Source organism: Eptesicus fuscus, chromosome 10, assembly GCF_027574615.1.
Source record: "Eptesicus fuscus isolate TK198812 chromosome 10, DD_ASM_mEF_20220401, whole genome shotgun sequence".
NCBI lineage: Eukaryota > Metazoa > Chordata > Mammalia > Chiroptera > Vespertilionidae > Eptesicus > Eptesicus fuscus.
In genome coordinates, this window is record NC_072482.1 from 57,361,081 (window position 1) to 57,382,799 (window position 21,719).

The following is a 21,719-nucleotide window of genomic DNA, read 5'->3' on the forward strand; positions in this document are numbered from 1 at the left end:
AATGATCTTTAAACATTTAATCTAGAGTTGAGTTGATTCAAAAAAGAAAGTGGACATTCAAAGATGAATCTGTTTAGAAGTAATTAAAACTGTTGAGTATAAAAGGAACATTACAAATTTTTGGTCACTTAAAGAATTTTCTTATTTGGTAATTTTTAGAAGAATCTAATTTTCTTTTAAAATAGGATAGCCCATAAGTGCCCAGAGTTTTTATATTTAAATGCTTTAGAACCTGTACCTGATTTTCTTGCCTCCTAAAGTGACATTTTCTTTCCAAATAAGTACTGTTTTCAATGAACCACAAGGTAAAGAAGAATTTCTAGGTTGCCAAGCAAAATAATGAAAAATTTTTACATTGAAAATTAAGATTTATTTATATGAACATATCTAGGAATATATGAAATATGGAATCACATTGATTTGAGAAACTTGACCATAATATACAGACTTGGATTTATCTGACAGTGACTCTATGAAGTCGCTGACCATAGTGCTGAACCAAGACGGCCATATTGGTCACTGCTGAATCTGAAAACCACACAGAAATTGTAGAGGTTCAAGTAACATCATCACTGTAAGAAATATACACACATATTTCATATATACTTTTTAATGTATTCTTTTTACCCAGATGAATTGGATTCAATCAGAAATTGTGATAGAGAAATATTATCCCTGACAGTATAACATTGATTTTGAATACTGTCAGTTTAATCAATGAGATCACTGCTAGAGTGCTAGAGATTTTCTCTTTCTTTGAAAGCTGCTATTTGCAGAGGAAGACAGGATTTTAAAACCAACTTAAGCAACTAATGAGTTCTTACAAAAAGCAGAATTTTAGTTGATACCACTGTAAGGTTGAGTATGAATTTGATATTTGCAATTTTTGATTCAGGTTTTAGTCTGGCACTATTCAAACCATCATTAAAACGTGTTATCAAAATTAATCAAATTAGAAATAAACTCATGAAATAAATTCTACCTGGAAACTATAATAACATGTAATTTTCTAAATAGAAATATATACTAGTACATTTTGACATAATGGTCTTGACTTAATACTTTGGGGAAATTTTCTATTGTTTGAAGCAGGACAAACACCAGGCTGTCACTACTTACAATATTACTGAACTGAACACTGATGTGAAACCATTATAGAAATTACCTGCAAAAGAATGCCGTAATTCATTTAATATCTCAGTAAAAAGTGCTATTTTAGAAATAGAACTTTGACATTATTTTCCTAAAAATAGAATGGGTTGATATGCAGGATCATCAAATTAAGGGTCAAAGGTGACCAACCAGGACAAAGGGCATGCAGCTCATTTTCAAGCAATCAGTTTCCAGTTTTGTCATGGCTGAACAAAAGCTTAATTATATAGAAAAAAAGGACATAGTGTTGTATGAACAGTTGTAATGGTGAAAAAACATGTTTTAAATTTTCTAGATACTTTTAAATTAGTATTTTTCTTTCAGATAGTGAAAATGCAAGAGCCAAATGCTATTATATTTTCAAACATTTCTTTTACATTTTTTCATACTCTGCGAAAACATTTCAACTAACATATTCTATATTGCATAAGTTAAAAACAGACTTTTCATAGATTAAAAATTTTAGAAAACCTGTAAATTATGCTATATATTTTTTTTTGCATTAGCCTCTTGGTATAATCTCTGCTAATTAATGTCCTATTGTTTTTATTTAATATTATATTTATTACACCATTAGATTACTGGCAGTGACATAAAGATGAGCAGTCTTTAAAATATCTCTTGATCTTTATTACATAGAGGTGTTCAAGTTTAATTGGAATCCTTTTTTTTCCCACCATACCAAGAAAGTACATTAAAGTTTCTATCTTTAAAGTTATGGTGGGCCTTCAAAATATGTGATTAGCTTTTTAAACAGGAATTTTGCCATTATTTTGGCTCTTTAATTTAAAATCAATGTTTTGTTATTTAATTTAAAGTGACCTTGTGATTCAGCTGTGAGCTTTATTTTATGAAACTGTTTAATACTGTGGAAAATACAAACTATTGCCTTAACTGAACCAACTGTGCTATAGCTCAACTGTGTTACAACTTTCACATTTAAGTTAAAGAATTGTTCTTACCAGTTAACTATTGTGCTATACTCAGTGCCTTTAAACAATTCTAGACAATATGCCAATTGACTTAATATTCATTGAAGTTTATTTTCTAAAATAAATTATTTTCTACTACACTTATTTGAAGAGTATTTTAGATCTGCCAATATCTTATATGAAACCAATAAAATTTCAATTTGAAAGTGGTTGAGAAAGTTAAATTCATCTCTGTAATTTAGCAATATTAGAGATATTAGCCTCTAATTTTAGGTTAACTGTTTATATATTATAAATAATGAAAAATAAATCATATATTATAATTTAATTCATAATTATAAAAATACAGTTTTGAAATTTTTTCTTAAGTAATATAAATTTTTCATTCTCTCAAGAAAATGTTCAAAATATTTCACCAAATGTGAAGTTTCCTGTCTTAACACTTCAGGACCTATGATTTTTCAATTGTATAAAGTCCCATGTAAATATCTTTAAAGTAGATCATTTTAAAAAAATTGTCTGTACCTGTATATATTTAAAGGTACAGTGTTTTCAGTTATAGGTAAAATTATAGTAGAATGTTCAGTTGAATTACACAATTTATCCTGATTTTGCTTATGCAGCATTTGAATTGTCTGTTGACTATTTCGCAAAAGTAATTACAGTGAAGGGTTTTAATACATAGTAAACATTTCTTTAGAGGACAGTGTAAGGGGAGTGGGGGGAAGAGATTAACCAAAGATCTTGTATGCAAATATGCATTACCTATGGACACAGACAATAGGGATGTGAAGGCCTGGGGTGGGGTAGGAGCAGGGTAGAAGGGGGTAATTGGCAGGGGTGGGGGAGGGAGGCATCTGTAATACTCTCAACAAAGATTAAAAAAAACATTAATTTCAATATTGAACTTCAACATTTAATATTTTATTTAACATGTTGATGTTATATGTGTTATAGTAATCTAAGTAAGTATTATGCTTTAGGTTTCGATCTGGTGTTTGTATAGGATGTTTGCTCTATGATTTTAAGTAGTCATTCAAAAACTTTTGCCCTCATTATTCTTCTAGGAAGGAAAAGTTACATTGGTGTTTACTTTACTTTTCAAATAATGTATTCACTTCAATCATAATTAAGTCATATTGTAAATAGACTATAATTTTTGTTATAAACCATAAAGTGAATGTTTTTTGTAGTAAACTATAATGTATTTTATACTTACGTTATTTTAGAAAATACTGATGAGAAACAAAAAGTTGTTTTCTATAGTATTTTTTTAAATGTTGAGAAATTATAGTGATGAGAATAAATAATGAAATAATTTCCCTTTTATATTGGTAAATATTCTTGATTACTAAATCATTTTTGAGGATTTAAAGTAACCTGCATATTAAAATTAGAGAGGAAAATTAACATGATATAAATGGAATTGAAATAAAGTTCTGAGTAATATGTTATAGTAGTGTTTTTACTTATTACTCAATTCTCTGGGCTCAACAGCTTAATTGGCAATTTTTTTAAAAAAAGAGTGTATAATGTGTAGTAGTAATCATTTTCCTTTATATTGAATAGTTACAATAGTGGATTAACAACAATATGACAAGAAAAATATTGTTATATATTTTAGTAGTAAGTATGAAGTCTAAGAGTGTTTGTAATAGTGTTCATCAGTTAGGCAATTTTACAACAGTAAGTACATATACTTTAAATAAAATTCTTGAAATCACATTATATGCAAATGTTTTGTATTTATAATAGTCAAACGATTAAGTACCTAGCACATTCTCTTTTTTTAAAAGATAATTTTTAAGAAAATGTTGTATACACATTCATTTATTTCATAGTAAACTATTCTACAGATGGTTTAGCCAGGTTCAAAAACACATTAACTACTTATTGATTCATTTAAAAAATCTATATTAAACACCAAAGAATGCCAGGATTAAAATGATGTGCTAAATCTATACAACCCCTGCCAACATAGAGCATAAAATCCATGTGGGAGAGACAACATTTTCCTGGGCTTATTATAGTCAATTGCAGTACAGTATTAGATGGTAAAAACAATGTACTTAGTGTGTAACAATAAGAAAAATAGATCAAAGTAGAGATAAAAATGATGAATAGGTATTATTCTAGTGAAGGGTCAGAGAAGTATATTCTAGCATATCACAATTTTAATTAAATTTTTGTTTTTTAATATTTACTCCAAAGTATAGTATTAAATAAATACAAGCATGTATAAAACTACAAATAGCTGTTTTTTTTTATTATTCATCCATTTAAGGAATTATTTTAATTCTTTATTGTTATTTCTAATAGTCACCTATAATAAGAATATGAACATTTAATATTATAAATATTTTATGTAACATTTACTATCTCATTATAATTGTTCAGTAAATATTGGATGGAGTATAATATACATATTTAAACTTAATTCTTTACTAACTTTTGTTTTTGAAAAACTTTATACCATTAACATCAGTGAAATATATCAATTAATGTCTATGATATAATTCCATCTTTTTCTTTGAAAGGGGATATTCAAACTATAAAAAAAAACCACTATCATATCTAAGTTTGACAGTGAAAAATGTGAACATCTTTATCAATCCAAATGATTGCCTCTCTTTAAACTCAGAAAGCTCATAGAGTTCTTTTTTTTTTTTAAATATATTTTATTGATTTTTTACAGCGAGGAAGAGAGAGGGATAGAGAGTTAGAAACATCGATGAGAGAGAGATCAGCTGCCTCCTGCACACCCCCTACTGGGGATGTGCCCGCAACCAAGATACATGCCCTTGACTGGAATCGAACCCGGGACCCTTCAGTCCGCAGGCTGACGCTCTATCCACTGAGCCAAACCGGTTTCGGCAAGCTCATAGAGTTCTTAAATAACATTATGCCATTTGATTTTTACTTTTAAAGCTACCATTTATAATAATTTATCTGAATTAGTTAAAAAATTTTATCAAACTTTATTGATTGCTTTTCTATATCTTTAGAACATGTTGGTTTGAACTTCTCTGTAAATATAAGTAGAGAAAATTAAGCATGGGCCATGGGCTATTAGAATAGAAAAAACATGACCTATGGTTTTGCAGAAATTATGTGTAATATTTAAATAAAGCCCTTCATAAACGTAGTGTGCAAAATAAAACTTAATATAGCCTCAATGTAAAGGAAAGCTCTATTTCAAATGTTATAATGCATTTTGTTAACATTAGGGTCTGTCATAATCTTCTGTCTTTTGGTTGTAAACACAGGATTTAATGTAGAGTTTCATGTCCTTTTGTTCACATTCTTCCTCGAATATTCAAATTTTACTCAGTGGGATTGTCATCCGTTATAAGAAGAATCTTGGGTCAACATTCAGAATAACTGAACTTGGAAAAGCCTCCATTTGTTTTTTACTTTATTTTATTTTAATCCTTACCTGAGGATATGTTTATTGCTTTTAGAAAAAGAGGAAAGGAGAGAAACATCGATGTGAGAGAGGAAACAGCGATTGGTTGCCTCCTGTCCATGCCCTGACTGGAGATCGAACCTGCAACTTTTTGGTGCATGGGATCATGCTCCATCCAAACTGAGCCACACCTACCAGGGCTCCATTTAGTTTTGAGAAGAAAATTAAATTGCAACTTAAAGAACTTACACATAATGGCTTATTTTGTGAGAATTGATATAGTAGATATAACATGTAAAACTTAGTTAAGGGAACAAAGACAACCCTGGGTGGTGGCAGGTGAGTGGCTGCATGTTCAAACAGATCTACTTTCCAAACTTTAATAACTAACTTGAGGATAAAAATGATAATTCAATGGCTATCAGGAGTTTCTCTTCCAATTGCTATACTCCATTACTGAGTAAACTCTTTATTGCAAGTGTTATTGTGTTGTGACATATGCTAGCAGATATATTAGACTTTTCAGAAGGTATTCATGTTTTTTAAACAAGAACTGTTGCTTTTTAAAATCTGGGTTAATGAGTATTAGATACCTTTAAGTAAATATACTTAATGATTAAATGAATTACTAAAGTAATTTTTTCACAAAGGATATTTGAATGTAACAGAGAGAAACCTAATATCAATGTTGTAGCATCACAATTAGATTCTCATGATTTATCTTCTATCTAAAGCATATCTGAAGAGAATAGACAAATAAGTTCATCAAGAAGCACAATATTGTAGGTTAGGTTGATTCTTAACTGTTAATAAAAAAATGGGATTCTTGCCCAGCCAAGGTAGCAAGCTCAGTATTTGAGCATCGACCTATGAACCAGGAGCTCTTGGTTGGATTCCCAGTCAGGGTACATGCCCGGGTTGCAGGCTAGATCCACAGAAGGGGACGTGCAGGAGGCAGTGGATCAATGATTTTCTCTCATCATTGATGTTTCTATCTCTCCTCTCCCTTTCTCTCTGAAATCAATAAAAATATATATTTTAAATGGGATTCTTGAATTACAATGTAATATGAAATATTTTAAAAATGTAATTGCATTGTTGATGAAATCGGGATATTTGACATCTTAACGGTCTTGTTTAAAATGTTTTTTAAACCAGTGTCCTTTAATAGTAATGAAAGGCAAGTTTATGCCAATTGGTTATCTACCTAATATTGCTAGGTGAGTCTTAAATTTGACTTCACAGAGTCAAAACCTAGGCATTTTATTGCTTTCTAATGAGCCATTAAGCTGATGAAGAGGCAAATGAATAGGCAATTAATGTAGTTCTAACTTGAGCTTTCTGGTTTTAGGTTCTTCAGAAGACGATGAGGTCATTCAACCAGTTTTCATCAGCCCCAGGTGAGTCTATTTTTTTTTTCTCAAATAAATAATTTATTTAACTTATGTTTGAAAAGATCACCAGAGGCATATAAGAAACTTGACAGCCTTCAGAAATTCACTTTGGCAAGATGGGTACCATATTCCACTGTACTCCAGCTAACTCTGTCCTAGAAAGTGATATTCCCACCAGAATGCATGGATGAAATCTCCTAATTAACTCCTTTTCCTCCTGATTTTAGCAGCATTGGATTTTGTGATTTTTTTTTCATAACTCAGGCAAAATAGATATTTATATGCTTATGTAGCTGAATGAAGATTATTTGTAGCTTGTTCATTTTTGAAACACCTATAGGCTGAATTAATTTAAAGATAGAGAGTTGGTACTGTTTTCAAATAAGTTACCATAACATAGATAGAACATTTTTTCAGAGAATTAGGGAATTTCGCTAGTCTAAGAAAGCCTCCATTTATTTTGATTTTCATGAACTTGTATCATATTTGTTCCTTATTATACTGCAAGAATGAGGCATTTGTTAACACTTTAAACCTGAACTTATTTTGGTATATATTTTTTCATTTATTTCGGTGTACTATAAACCTGGATTTTGGGTACATAACTATTTTCTGAAATTACTGAAATTCACTTAAAATTTATAACACTATTTTTGGCTCTGATGAATTTAATATCTTGGCTCTATTGACTGATATTACTATGAAAATACATTTAAAAGCTATGATATAACAAAGTTTCTGATCATTAAATAAGTATAAGTAAAAAGATGTTATTCTGTTATTAAATAGCTTATCAAATTTAAGATTGTAGGTAGCAAGAGGAAAATAGTAGGGATCAAAAAGTTTAATGAGGAAACTACTGATAGGCATTGCCATTTGACAAACACTTTCCTTTTTTCTAGAGTGAATCCTTTGACATGGAGATGATGCTCTAATGAGTATCATGAAAAAGAAGATTCTGAAAAGTTGCTACAATATTTTAATTTACCAGCTAGTTTCTGATAACTGTAGATTGTGGTTTTTCTGTGGGGGCAAACTGGAGACAGGCCAGATAACCTTTTTCTTTTCTGTTGGGAAATAATGTTAACACCAATGTGTTAAGTGACTGCAATAAAGTTTCATGTCTGTGTTTCCTTGTGATTAAAAAGGGGTTGTTTGGGAGAGGATCCACTTTCACCAAAAAGAATGGTTATTTCCAGGGATTACATTTAAACTGAAATACTTGAACATCAACTGGTCCAGTCTCTCCTCACTTTGCAAATGAAGTAACTGAGGCCAGAGAATCTTAGTGATTAATTAGCAAGGTCAGCAAGTGGGACCAGAACTCTGGCTTCGTTTCTGGCTGGATGTTCTTTCTCCACAGATTTGCTTCCCACACAAGCATCTTTAAAACCTGATTTCTTCCCACTTCCCTCATCTTTTATTCCCCTACTGTTCTTTTCCTTCCCATGTTCCACACACCTGACCCCTTCTCCCAAATAAAGCCAAAGTGGAAATATTAAAATAAATACCTGGAAAACAGTTCATTCTCTTATTTCATTTATTTCTTTTGATGACATTAAGTTATAATCAACTTTCATGCATTGCCTTGGAGGGGAAAGAATACATATTTACATTCTTTAGTGTCATTTATACAGACAGGATATTTACTACAAAAATATGTTTAAATTATGAAGCATACAGGTTCAACTGGTACAGATGAAAAATACTAGCTCATTTTTCATATAAAACATGAAGCTTCCTTTGTGTTATTCTGGGCAAAATAATGGAGAGCTTATTACAAAATGATTTTTCTAACCTATTTCTGCCCTCATTAAAATCATTTAAGAAAAATGTTTATTTTTTTCATTGGGGGAGTGTGGTAATGGAACAGGATTTTCTTTTTCTATTTCAGTTGTTTTAAGGAAACTTTCTACAAAATGGATGCCCCTAAAATAATGTCCTTTTTCTGAATTAATTTTATTGCTACAAATACTTAGCTGAAACATAGCTGGTCAAAAAGAAGGAAACATTTGCAAATGTTTGTTTTTTGAAGTGTGAAAGCAATTTGGAAAATTTAAAGTATGTGCTAATAGTTTCCTTTATTTCCATAATTTTATTTAATTATACCTGGGGAAATGTGTTAAGATATTTAAGGAAAAAAATTTTAAGAGATTTACAACTGTGTAAAAATTCTCAAGTGGGAAGAATTGTGTTAAAAGCCAGAGAATTTTCCTTCCAGATTAGGAAATTAAATAAAACGGAATATTGCTTTTTGAAAACAAAAAACATAATGCCCCCATATTCTGAAGTGCCTTTATTATAAGATCAAGGCACCCAGGAGAGTACTCCTTTCATTTGATTCCGTATTGTAAGAATTTTAAGAAAGTTATTTGCTTGGTAGTTTGCTGAAACCTCAATGGGAAGGAATCGGGAACAGTTTGCCCGACGTGCAGCTTTTGAGCTGGAAACCACAATCGTCAAGGCCAGAGAGCAGGTTCCCTAAAGTCGCCCCTGGCCACCCCCTTGCCGGACGAGGGCTTTTTCTGACCCTGTAAAGGTGCAGGGCGCCGTTTTCGTGGCTGCCCTAAAGCACCGGCGCCAGGAGTCTGAAGACCTTTCCATTTTAGGCAATGCCGGGGTGGTGGTTGGGGGGGCGGGGGGGTGAGGCGGGGAGAGTAGGGTGTTAGTGGTCACTTTCTGGGGTTCTCCTGATTCCTTCCCCTTTGACTTCACTTATCTTAGATTTCCGAGACTGACAACTCACAGATAAAGGCATCACATTATAAATAATAATATATCTGGAAATGCAGTAAAAGCAGTAGGCTGTGCCAAGGGTTGCCTTCCATAGTGGTAAAGGCAATGGTTTCCTTTGTTTGGTGTTCTGGGGTGGGGGCGTAGTGGGAGGGGGGGGAGGGACACATGTAAAAAATCCATTAATTAGTGAGAAATCATTAGCCTTCTTCGGAAGGGTTCCACTTCTAAAGAGGAGGTGGTGATGTGCTGAATAAAGGGGAAGGTGACGAGAAAAAGGAAAGGAAGTGTCGGGGAGGATGGAGGTGGAGGGAAAGGGCTGCTCGGCTGGCCCGGGGGTCTCGGCGACCCTGGGGCGCGAACTGCGCGTGAAATTACCGAGCTGCGAACGCAGCACTGGGGCTGCAGACCCCGGCTCGTTTGCCGGGAGAAGAGCCCCGGTGGAGTCGCTCACAGCACCGTTACAGCCCCTCCTCTTAGTTTTAAGGACCTAAGCCTTGTTTCTGCTTTGATAAAAGTTACTCATTGCTTATGGGAAAACAACGGCGGTGGGCTGTGGCACCTCTTTGGCTCCTTGCATTGCACTGCTGGAATTAAAAACAAAACTAAACAAAAAACGACCAAGAACATGTGCACTTTGCTTTTTTAAATGTAGAAGCCTTAGATTGTGGTACCCAATGGGCACATGATAGGTTATTTACTTGATTTTTACCCCCCAGTGCGTTAAAAATCTATGTAGCTATTTGAACTCATTTTTAAGATATTTTGGAAGAACTATGATAAATCAACTTACGGAAACATTTGGCTTTCACAAGTATAAAACATGCGTTTTGAGTCAAGCACAGGTCTTTCTGGCACTAAAATCAAGTAGGAAATGAGAAAAAAATTAAAACCAGAAGACTTCAGGAAGGTGACAAATTGGAAAGCATTCTAAGGAGATTCATAGGACCATTTTATGTGAAAGACGCTTTCTCTGAGCTTAAAGAGATTATGTTCAGTTTTATAAAAGGATCTTAGGCTCAAAAGACAAGGGTGGGGGGAAGAAAAGACCAATCTATGTAAAAGATAGTGCCATATCCCTGAAATGGTGCTATTTTCTCAGTGTCTCTGTTCACTTTTCTCCCCAATTTCCTTCCCTCCTCCTACTCCCTTTCTTCCCTTCTCTCCCCCTTTCTTTTACCCACCCCCCAGGTATGTAAATGCAGTTGCCTTAAATTCTTTGTGAATGAACATTAGAGGATTTCTCAGAGTTCCCAGTTGGAAAAAGCCTTCTACACAACTTGAAAGGCTGATGTCCCTCTCAGGAAATGAATGAGTCGATAACCTCTGACACCAGTGACCAGTCCAGTGAACCCTACCTTAATTCCACTAATACTGGAGGCCCCCAATCAGGCAAGACTGAATCTCATATCATACTGTGTGGTTCAGTTATGGTATTTCACACTTGTAAGCTGTGTATTGGCAGGTTTGAATTTCATCGAATTTAACAATAAACAAGGATTTAGAATCCCACCTATATTTTCTGATTTTATTAAACTTTTCTAATGAAGACAAACTTACAGATAAAATATCGGGCACTATAAATGTATGTTAGTGACAACTAAACTGTACTGGCTTGTGAATTTTATGACTATTGGCTTTACATGAATAATAGCTTTCCCCCCTCAATTTACATGTATACTTTTATAGATTATTTTTCTGTTACCCAGATGTTGATTTTTTAAAGTAAATCTGCCGTTTAAAATCTTTTTTAAAGGCACATAACTTATTTTAGTATTTTCTATTTTGTATCATGTGAAATGTTTAACCTGGAATGAATGCCCTTGTTAAAGTTACTTCATTATAGGTCAATGTAATCAATTGCTTTTTTTATTAAAATAATGCCTAGTAAATGTTTTGTTAACAAATAATTTTTGAGAGCGTTGAGCTTTTGTTACTCGTTCCAAATCATTTGGATTTTCACGCTTTTTCTTTCCTCCCTACCAAGGTTTATACCCCCTTTCGTGCGTGGGAAACAACAGAATAAACAGACAAAAAGCCTTTTTTTACAAATCCATCTGTCTTTATTGAAGCCTTTTACCATAGACTGCCGACAATAGCATATACTTATATATACCCACTTATTTCAGATCTGAACCAATTAGTATACATTTATATTTGCTTGTTCGGTATGAGGAGACGTGCATAGATGCCATATGTGGATTTTCAAAAGGTCTTGGATTCAGGGCTCCCTGCATTTCAGTTTGTGTGAAACAGCGTTGGTTAGGAGTGTTAAGAGTTAGCCGTGTGGACATGTTTGGAGACACCCGAGGGGATTGCGGGTTTGGTGGGGGAGGGTCAACTCGGTAGCGTTGCCTAAGGGAAGTGGTATCTGTACAGTTTCTCTGTAAACTGCTTGTTTAAGAAAATGGGGGGTGGGGAAGGGGAAAGTGTAGTGGTGCGTTTAAATGTTTGAAAAACGGGTGGTGCTTTATATGTTGAAGGAGACACGTCATTTCTATTTGATCTATAACATTTATTGTAGTATTCGATGAGGGCGGTAATAGTGGTGTCGGTATCTAGTAATCTGCAATCATTTGAACCGATTTGAAAGGTAAAGGGAAAGCATTTTGAAACTGGGGCGGGCGAAACGGGGGTAGGAGCCTAATCCGTTATTAAATTTTCATTTATTCGACTCTTCTATCCACTGGTAAAATGTCACGGTCCAGTCAATATCCTATGAATTTACCGTTTTGTCTCCCACTTGCCTCTCTTTCTTTACCCTTCCCCCCACCAGCGCCCGATTTTTTTTTTCCTCCCCCACCTCCTTCTTAGCTCTGCAGCCGCCTCTGCTGGCCGCCCCTCTTCACCTCCCTGCCTGGCGCACCCCTCCCCCTCCCTGCCCTACCTCGTCTTGCTCTTGGGGAACAATCGCCAGTGATTGAGGTTCACTCTACGTTAAGCTGGAAAACTGGGCTGTTATTTAGGAAGTCATTAATCACATCTCCTCCCCCGGAAAGAGATGGCGGAGAAACCTGTGAAGTACAGTTTCTTACCAGCCCCCTCCAAAATGTTGCGAATTGATAAACCTAACACACAATTGGACTACATGAAGGTGATAGTGATTTTTCTAGTAGGATTTCATTTTGGATTTGAAAAATTTCAGGGCACATTCAGGTAATCGCGTGCTTTTTGTCTTATGGTAGGTGTATATTATCATTATCTAAACTTTCATGGGGATGTAATTAGGTTTAATTAGATGTTTTGTAAGTTATATATTCCCTAAGACTGAATTAAATGGGAGATTTGCGTCCAAAGCCGGTGTACTGCTGTCGAGCCGCTGAATTCTTAAGGGGGGAAAAAAGCGTAACCTCGGTTGCTTTATTTAAATGGCTCTTTTCCCCCTAAATGAGATTATTTGGGCAGGCTGATGTGTAAGGCACGCGTGTGCACATACATGACGGTGCCGTTTTTCTAAACGATTCACAAGGACCCTCCATTGTGTTTAAATAAAAGCACGAAATCAGCATTCTGTCTTATCGTAAAGAAGCGTCCCAAATTGTCTTTAAGGTAGCGTGTTTGAGTTTTTCGTGTTCATTCATAAATTATTTTGATGTCAGCATAGATGAAATGGCGATTGGTTATCTCTTCCTCCTGCCAGCCCCTTCAGGATCCGAGGTGAAATTAGTAGCAAGAAAGCATGTAATTGACAAAGTCACGTGTGCTCAGGGGGGCCAGAAACTGGAGAGAGAAGAGAAAAAAAAATCCAAAGAGGGAAAGCACATTAGACCATGCGAGCTAAATTTGTGATCGCACAAAATCAAGATGTTAGGTTGATGCAGAGGATCACTCCGTTGCAAAGGGAAAGTTTTCATCTCACGAGTTCGGAGCCGAGGGCCCGTGGGGCAACATGGCCGAAGGTTAATTTTCTTTTCTATTGTTTTACTGTGATTTTTCTCTCTCCCTTTCTCTCCCCCTCCCCCTCTCCCACCCTTCTTTGCCCGTCTCCCTCCCCCCCCCCCTTCCTTGTTATACCCCAATACTGGGCATTTCCCCCACCCTCCGTCGCGCAAGGGGGCTTTCTGCGACCTATTGTTACAGATCTCCAAAAATGTTGTGTACCGCCCACACCGATTCACGACTTGAAAAGCTTTCAGTGGGCTATTGTTTGAATTGTCCGAGTGTGATTAAGCGCAGTTTCAGTTAGTGAGCCCAAGAAAACTTTTATACACCTGCCCCCTCCCCCACCCCACCCCAACTTTAATGGAAAGTTATGGGGGGGAGGGGAGGGGAATGCACATTGCAGATAACCCCGGATTCGCCGCCGCCGCCGCGTGTGCATTTAGACTACGTTCTAACCATCTTCGCGATTTCTCTCTCCTCCTGGTGCCCGCCCGAGAGAAGAGTTTCGCCGGAAATTTGTCTTTTGTCAATGGGATCAGTGTTAAATCAGCAATATGCAAGTAAAGTATCTCTCGTGCTGTACTGTAATGTGTGCCTGGAAAAAAAAAAAAATGGAGTTAGATGTGAAAGGACACGTCCGTACAGAACCGTGCAAGTGGGATGTGATCGATAGAACAGTGTGGCTTCCCCTCCCCCGCTTCCCTTTTTAACTATTTTCATTTTAAATATTTTTCCGTAGAAGGAAAGCAGGAATCAACCATTTGATCGCGTTTCCTTATTTCCTCCTCCTTCCCCTCCCTGCCCCCAACCAGCCCCCCCACTCCCCCCCCCCCCCACCACCTCTCTTTCAATGAACTGTAGGGCCATACAGACTAACTGACTTTTTTGTCCTGTTCTACTCAGGCGGGGCAAGCAAAGGTGGCGGAGAAGAGCCTGGGAAGCTGCCGCCGCAGGCAGAGGAGGAATCCCAGGTTTTGCACGGAACTGGCCACTGTAAGTGGTTCAATGTGCGAATGGGATTTGGATTCATCTCCATGGTAAACCGAGAGGGAAGCCCCTTGGATATCCCAGTCGATGTATTCGTACACCAAGTAAGCCAAACTCCCCCCCCCCCCTCCCCGCTTCTCCCCCCGCCCTTCACCTTTTTCCACGTGGAGTGGATCAAGTAGTTTTGTCAATGGCTATACAGTAATGTGTCCTTGGGTGTATTGAAAGACAAAAATCTTCCTACTAGTCACGAGTTAATACAGCTTTTAGGTTATATGTACGGCCCCCTTCCTGAGTATTTTTTTTTTCCTAAACAGAAAATGAAATCTTTGAAATTTTACTGCTTGGGTGCTTGTTGAACTTTAATAGCAAGTTCCCTCTCTTCATTCGACAGTGAAATTGCAGTGGTGTAGCTTCCGGTGTTACCCGTTACAATGCACTCTGTCGCCTGCGCCTAGTAAATGAATAGGTAAATGAATGAAGAAACGGCGGCCGTTTTAAGTTTTAAAAGCACACGAGCCGTGGTTTGCTGTTGAAATCTGTAGGTCCCTGTATTTGAGACCTCTCTAGTCAATAGCTCTCCCTGTTCATCTCTGCCTGTCCGGTAGTCATTTATACGTGTAAGTTAAAATAATTTGATTTTACACTGTTAGCGTAGTATGGATTTGAAGAAATGTAAGAGTGGATGCTTAGAAAGCAAACATTTTAGAAATGTGCTTCGTGTAGGACTTATGTCCAAGGATACTGTCTCTTTAAGAGACTGAACTAAAAAAAAAAACATGTGGCCAGAGGCGGCTCTAGCTTGTATGTTTAAAATGTGCTAGTCTGCTACTTGGGGGTAAATTTCCACCATTCCTTATAGTGTGTTGTAATTTTTTAAGATGCTTAATACCAAGCAGAATGTTATTGCTTCTCATTTTAAATTTTTTACGCAGAAACAAATTAATACCTCATCCCCTTTCAATCCACTCCTCTCTATTACTTAAATCTCTTTATAGTAAAAAAAGATAATTTACAGTTTGCAAGTTTGATCATTTCATTAAAGGAAGTTGAAGAACTATTCTCTGTAATTCTTAGATAGGCGTAAAGGGATTTAAGAGTAAAGAGGTTTACTTTGTCTTGACATCTAAGTTAAAAAGGATTCAATGAATGGCTATCAATATACTACAGGTTGACTGACAGTAGATGCAGGAAATAGTCTGTTTGCATGAAAAGTATATATTTTATTTGATACTATGTTGCATGTTCCTGGTAATATTTACAACCTCCTTTCTCCCCAAGGAATATCATCTCCAAATTAAGTATATAAACAATAGAAACACATGAAACCATTCTGTTTTGATCTGTTGTCCTGTAGTGCTCGGTAGCTTCCTGACCTTGCTGTGTGGTGTGTGTTTTCCTTTCCTAAAGGCCTGGCCATCATTATTGGCTGTTTATATGTGGAAGGATCAGCATAATCTGTGAATTGAAACAGGGTTTAAATACATAAATAGAAGTGCACAGACAGGCTACTGAATTTTATGCCTCCTACTTTATATTGCACAATGAAACCACATTTTCTGCAGTGACTAAAATCACTGACAGATCCAGTTCTGTCAGGCCCTGGCCTTCCCCCCTTTGAACCTTCTTTAGGTTGTTAAATTGTTCTTTACGATCTCATAAATTTGTTTTATAGATGAATGAAAAAAATAGCCCTTTTCTTCTTTGATCACACCTTGTTATAATTTGGTTTTCTGTGTTTACCTTTAATATATTCAAATATTAGACATCTTATTAATTAAATATTTAGAACCATAAGACATCCAAATTTAAGCTGTTTAATGGTTATATATTGATAAACATTACTATAGCCACTAAATTTAGAAATGTTATATTGCTGAAAAAGTTTTATAGAGAGCAAACCATTTCCAGTGTACAGTAATTGATTATTAAAGACTTGCTTTAATCTTCTGTTACACATTATGCGTTTACTAAAGAACAATATTTAAATGACATGTGATAAAAATGCTCTTTAAATATGTGTATTTGTATTCTTCAGAAGAATATATCTAGATACATTCTTAGGAAGAAGTATGTAAAAAGTCAATAAAACCTAAGTATTAGTGTTTTTTGTGATGTAAAAAGGCAGGCAGTGATAATCTTTAACTTTAAAATTAGAAAGTGATATTTTAGGGAATTTTTTTATGGTAAAAATATGTCTAGGAAAAAATTACTTGGGTATCAATCACCTTATTTTTTTGCATCTTTACTTTGATACCTGGGTTTCTGTCTTATATTGTGACTTAATGTATATTACATATAAATTATATGAATAATTGTTTGGAAGAAGGCAGGAATCCTACTGATTTTAGCCAAGCAACTACAAGTAACAATTTGATGGTCATAAATGATATGTGTAGTATCATGTGAACATTGCTTTTGCTTATACAATCAGGTTGCAATCTAGGACAATTTTATAAATGTCTTTTAAATCTTTTAAATTATTTATGCTGACAATTTTACTGTCTGAGCATTTTGAAAGCATACTAGGTTTTATGTATAATTACAAATTAGATTCCCTCCCCCGTTATGTCTCTATATTATTTTGTTATGCAAGAATAGGCATGGGTATTTAGGGAATTTTAAAATGTTTTCCTGGACCAAGATCTACTCATTATTTTAAATATATGACATGAGTGTTTTTTGAGTGTTCAGAAGTGTATGTGTCATTGGATTTAAAAAAATATATTTGAAAACGTTTTTAATACTATATACTTGAGGAAATAAAAATAAATTATTTTATTTTCTTTAAAATAATATTTTAAAATTCATGCTAAGTCACCAGGATATATATATCTTTTTTCTTTTGAAAATATTGACTGCAAAGAACTGCACATCAAAAACAATTAAGTTGTTAGGAAATTGTTCATTGTTACATAAATCTAGTTAAAATTTGTTGGTAGTAATACAATCAAAGTTCTTTTTCTCTAATGTTACCAAATCCTCCAAAATAAACACGACTTAGGTAATGTACTTTATCTATCTTTAGATTCTTTGATATATGCAGTGAAATTCTGCTGTCTGAAGATGGTGTGTGACCATTGGTGGTTTAAAATGACAGATTCATTTAACTTCCTAATGTTAACTTGTGATTTAAATTATCTTATATTTGTGGACTATTAATAAATTCAAATGTATTTTGACACATGTCAATACTGAAACATTGGTGGCATTTAATAAGGGATATTTTATTTTTTACAAATGTAACAATACTGGGTAAATATATTTGTGAATTTTGGCAGCACACAGTCTTTGAGGTGTTCCTTAAAATTTTAATATTTGACAATTTTGATGATTTAATTTGTCAATAAGATTAATTTGTAGGAATATCTTACTTAAAAATCCAAAGGGAAACAGATTTGTCTCTCAATTGAAGGAAGGGTGTACATGGTTAATACAGACTTGTACCCCTAGGTTTCTGCTAAGGTGATTTCATCAATTAGAATATGATTATTTCGTAAGTGCTAATAATTAATACTCCTATCAGTTTATTGTTATTAACAAATTTTTTTAATGTGCATCCACAGTTAGATTGTGGGCTAACATGTTTAAATTATCTGGAAAGGTTTCTGTCAACTTTTTGAAATATTATAAGCTTTTAATAGGCTTAAATAATGATGATACTTTAGATGAATTGCATGGTACTTAAATATTAGATCTTTTTTGGAGAAGAGCAATATTCCACAATAACTACCAGTTGATATTTGTTATCCTGTAATTTTCCTTACATATATTTTGACATTTATGTCCAGTCATTTCCTCTTCTAATAAGATAAAATGATCATTTGAAATTTATTTTGTTTAGGGGAAAAATAGAATCCATTCTCCTGATTGCCCTCTCTTAAGCTTATTTGCGTAGTAATATTTCTTCACTTATTGCATTGTATTTGGAATTCTTGGCCATCAAATATGGTACAAAATTTTTAACATAAATATATTTCTTTTTTTCACAATTTATGTAAGAATTTTTTTTCAAAGACAGAGTAATTTAAAATGATAGCAATTTAGCTAGTATTACTCGGTAGACGTAAGTATTTTTTAATAATTTGGTTTGGAATTCTTCATTTACCTTTGTAGTATTGTAGTTTCCTTCTTATGCTCTTTATTTCTGACCTATAGTTTGATCTATATGGAGGGTACAAATGTCCATATTAGAAAGATTTTATGTTCCTTTTATTTCTTTGCTTAGAAAACATCTCAAAGAGTAATGGAAATAGAAGAAATAAGAAAAATTATTGTAACATAAATTTAAAGTATTTTAAATTTGCAGATGACTAATATATTATTTTTAAAATTTTTATTTTATTTGAGAGAGAGAGAAACATCAATTTGTTGTTCTACTTATTGACTGGTATGCATTCATTTGTTGATTCTTGTATGTGCCCGTACCTGGGATGGAGCCCACAACCTTTGTATATCGGGACAATGCTCTAAGCAACCCAGGGTGGACATGACTAATTTATATATATGAAAATTTCAAGTATTATACACAATTCAGTTGACGTATCATAAAGTACATATCTTAAATGTTTTCAATATTAATTAATTGCACAACTTATGAAAACAGATTTACTTCTATATGTTCATACTTAAGGGCTTTTCATAGCATTTTATCTACTATATCTATTTTTATCATAGTTAGGCATGAAAACATTTTTCACATACAGAATAGATGTGATTATTATTCTCAGGACTGTTGAATATTTTAATTTCAAAAAGTTTATTTAGATAGAGAAATCTTAGAAATTTTAAAAGGTGATAATTGTAGCTCATTTCTTAGAAAGTTATACATTTTAATACTTTGAAAATAAGTTCCTAAACCTATCACATTTTCATGATTTGCCCAGTTGACCAATTTGGAAGAATCCCAAATGAAATGCCTTTACTGTAATTGCATTTAAAAGCATTTAAATCAAAGTTTTATAAGACTGTAATTGTTTTATAAAAGATGTTGGATACTTTCCTTCTGATTTTCAATGCTGATCTATTGTAAGACTCCTTTTATGTACTTACTAGAGGCCTGGTGCACAACATTCGTGCACTGGGGGTAGGGGTCCCTCAGCCCGGCCTGTGCCCTCTCGAAGTCCGGGACCTCTCGGCAGACATCCCCCGAGGGGTCCTTAACACTGACGTGAAAGTGGGAGAGGCTCCCGCCACTGCCGCTGCGCTCACCTGCCGTGAGCCTGGCTTCTGGCTGAGTGGCACTCCCCCTGTGGGAGCACACTGACCACTAGTGGGTAGCTCCTGCGTTGAGCGTCTGCCCCCTGGTGGTCAGTGCACATCATAGGGACTGGTCATTCTGCTGTTCAGTTGATTTGCATATCAGGGTTTTATTATATAGGATTATATAGGATAAAATGATGTTCTTATTCTCATTCAGTTTTTTTTTTAATTTTTTCTTCCCGATATTTCATTCTAATACCTTCTTTTTTTTTTTTTAAATATATTTTATTGATTTTTCACAGAGAGGAAGGGAGAGGGATAGAGCTAGAAACATCAATGAGAGAGAAACATCGATCAGCTGCCTCCTGCACACCCCCCACCTGGGGATGTGCCCGCAACCAGTGTACATGCCCTTGACCGGAATCGAACCTGGGACCCCTGAGTCCGCAGACCGACGCTCTATCCACTGAGCCAAACCGGTTTCGGCTCTCATTCAGTTTTAACCTGAGATGTGAATTGATACATATTTAAGACATAGTCTCTCCTCCCCTTTTTAAAGATTATTGATGTAACTATAAATATTTTTCTCTTTTTGATTTGTGAATCTTCTTTTTTTAAAGTTCATTCACAATAAATGAAGGCAATTCAGAATAACATTTTTAACTTACCTATAACTCGTCTCAGAGTTCTTGGGTTTCAGAGGAAGTTAAAAACCTTGTTACCTACACTCAACATAGAGGATTAAAAAGTGTGTCCTTTGGTACTTTGGAGCAGGAATGGAACCCTTATTATTTGAATTTGATTGAATCCTTCCTGTTCAGAAATTATGTCAATATTGAGGATAGTTTTGACCAGGAATCCAACTGGAGACCCTTTAGTCTGCCAGCCCACACTCTAACCACTGAGCAGAAACTGGCCAGGGCAATAGTTTTGAATATTTTAACTGAGTAGTTTTTTGTGTTTTTTTTTAATATATTTTTACTAGAGGCCCGATGCACGAAATTCGTGCAAGAGTAGGCCTTTGCAGCTGCGGCAGCTGCCTCGATCCCTCCCTCACAGCCACTATGCTTTAGTCCCAACTTCGTCTGGAAAAACATCCAGTCTAATTAGCATATTACACTTTTATTATTATAGATGGCCTTTGGTTGATTACCTCCCACCCACCCACCCATGATCAGGGCTGGAGAGGGATTCAGGAGGTTGGCCAGCTGGGGAGGGATTGAGGGAGGGCTCCAGGGCATGTCAGGCCCATCTCGCTCAGTCCCAATTGGTTGGACCCCAGCAGCAAGCTCACCTACCAGTCGGAGCATCTGCCCCCTGGTGATTAGTGCTCATCATAGCGAGTGGTTGAGCGGCCTTAGCATATCATTAGCATATTATGCTTTGATTGGTTGAATGGACGACCGGACACTTAGCATATTAGGCTTTTATTATATAAGATTGATTTCAGAGAGGAAGGGAGAGGGAGACAGAAACATCAATGACAAGAGAGAATCATTGATCAGCTGCCTCCTGCACGCCCCCCACTGGGGATCTAGCCCACAACCCAGACATGTGTCTTTGACCGGAATCAAACCTGGGACCCTGCCCCAGCTGGTTTGGCTCAGTGGATAGAGTGTCAGCCTGCGAAGTGAAAGGTCCCTGGTTCAATTCTGGTCAAGGGCACATGCCTGGGTTGTGGGCTCGATCCCCAGTGGGGGACTTGCAGGAGGCAGCCAATCCATGATTCTCTCGCATCATGGATGTTTCTATCTCTGTCTCCCTCTTCCTTCCTCTCTGAAATCAATAAAAATATATCTAAAAACAAAACCAAAAAAAACCCCAAAAAACAAAAAACCTTGGACCCTTTAGTCCACAAGCCGATGCTCTATCCACTGAGCCAAACTGGCTATGGCCTGAGTAGTTATTTTGATACCATGATTAGTTACTAGTTTAAAATATGTTATCTTGTGGATTTATTTTTGTGCCAAGCATAACCTAAACAATTAAAGTCATATTTCTAATTAGTTAAACTGGAAATGTATTACTTTA

General features: G+C 35.3%; 1 protein-coding gene across 2 annotated transcripts in view; it reads left to right on the plus strand.

Annotated features, from left to right (window-relative positions):
* The window catches only part of LIN28B (lin-28 homolog B), an 86,432-nt gene that overhangs the window by 2,545 nt on the left and 62,168 nt on the right, over positions 1–21,719 (plus strand). Inside the window, exons 2-3 of one of the 2 annotated variants that reach the window (XR_008557197.1) lie at positions 6,842–6,890; positions 7,787–7,990. Coding sequence is in view for 1 of the 2 variants with exons in the window: in XM_054721824.1 (XP_054577799.1) it covers positions 6,857–6,890; positions 14,403–14,590 (222 nt within the window). In the remaining variant the exon portion in view is untranslated. Of the gene's footprint in view, positions 1–6,841; positions 6,891–7,786; positions 7,991–14,402; positions 14,591–21,719 lie in introns of those variants that run through there. The other variant, XM_054721824.1, reaches the window with a different exon arrangement.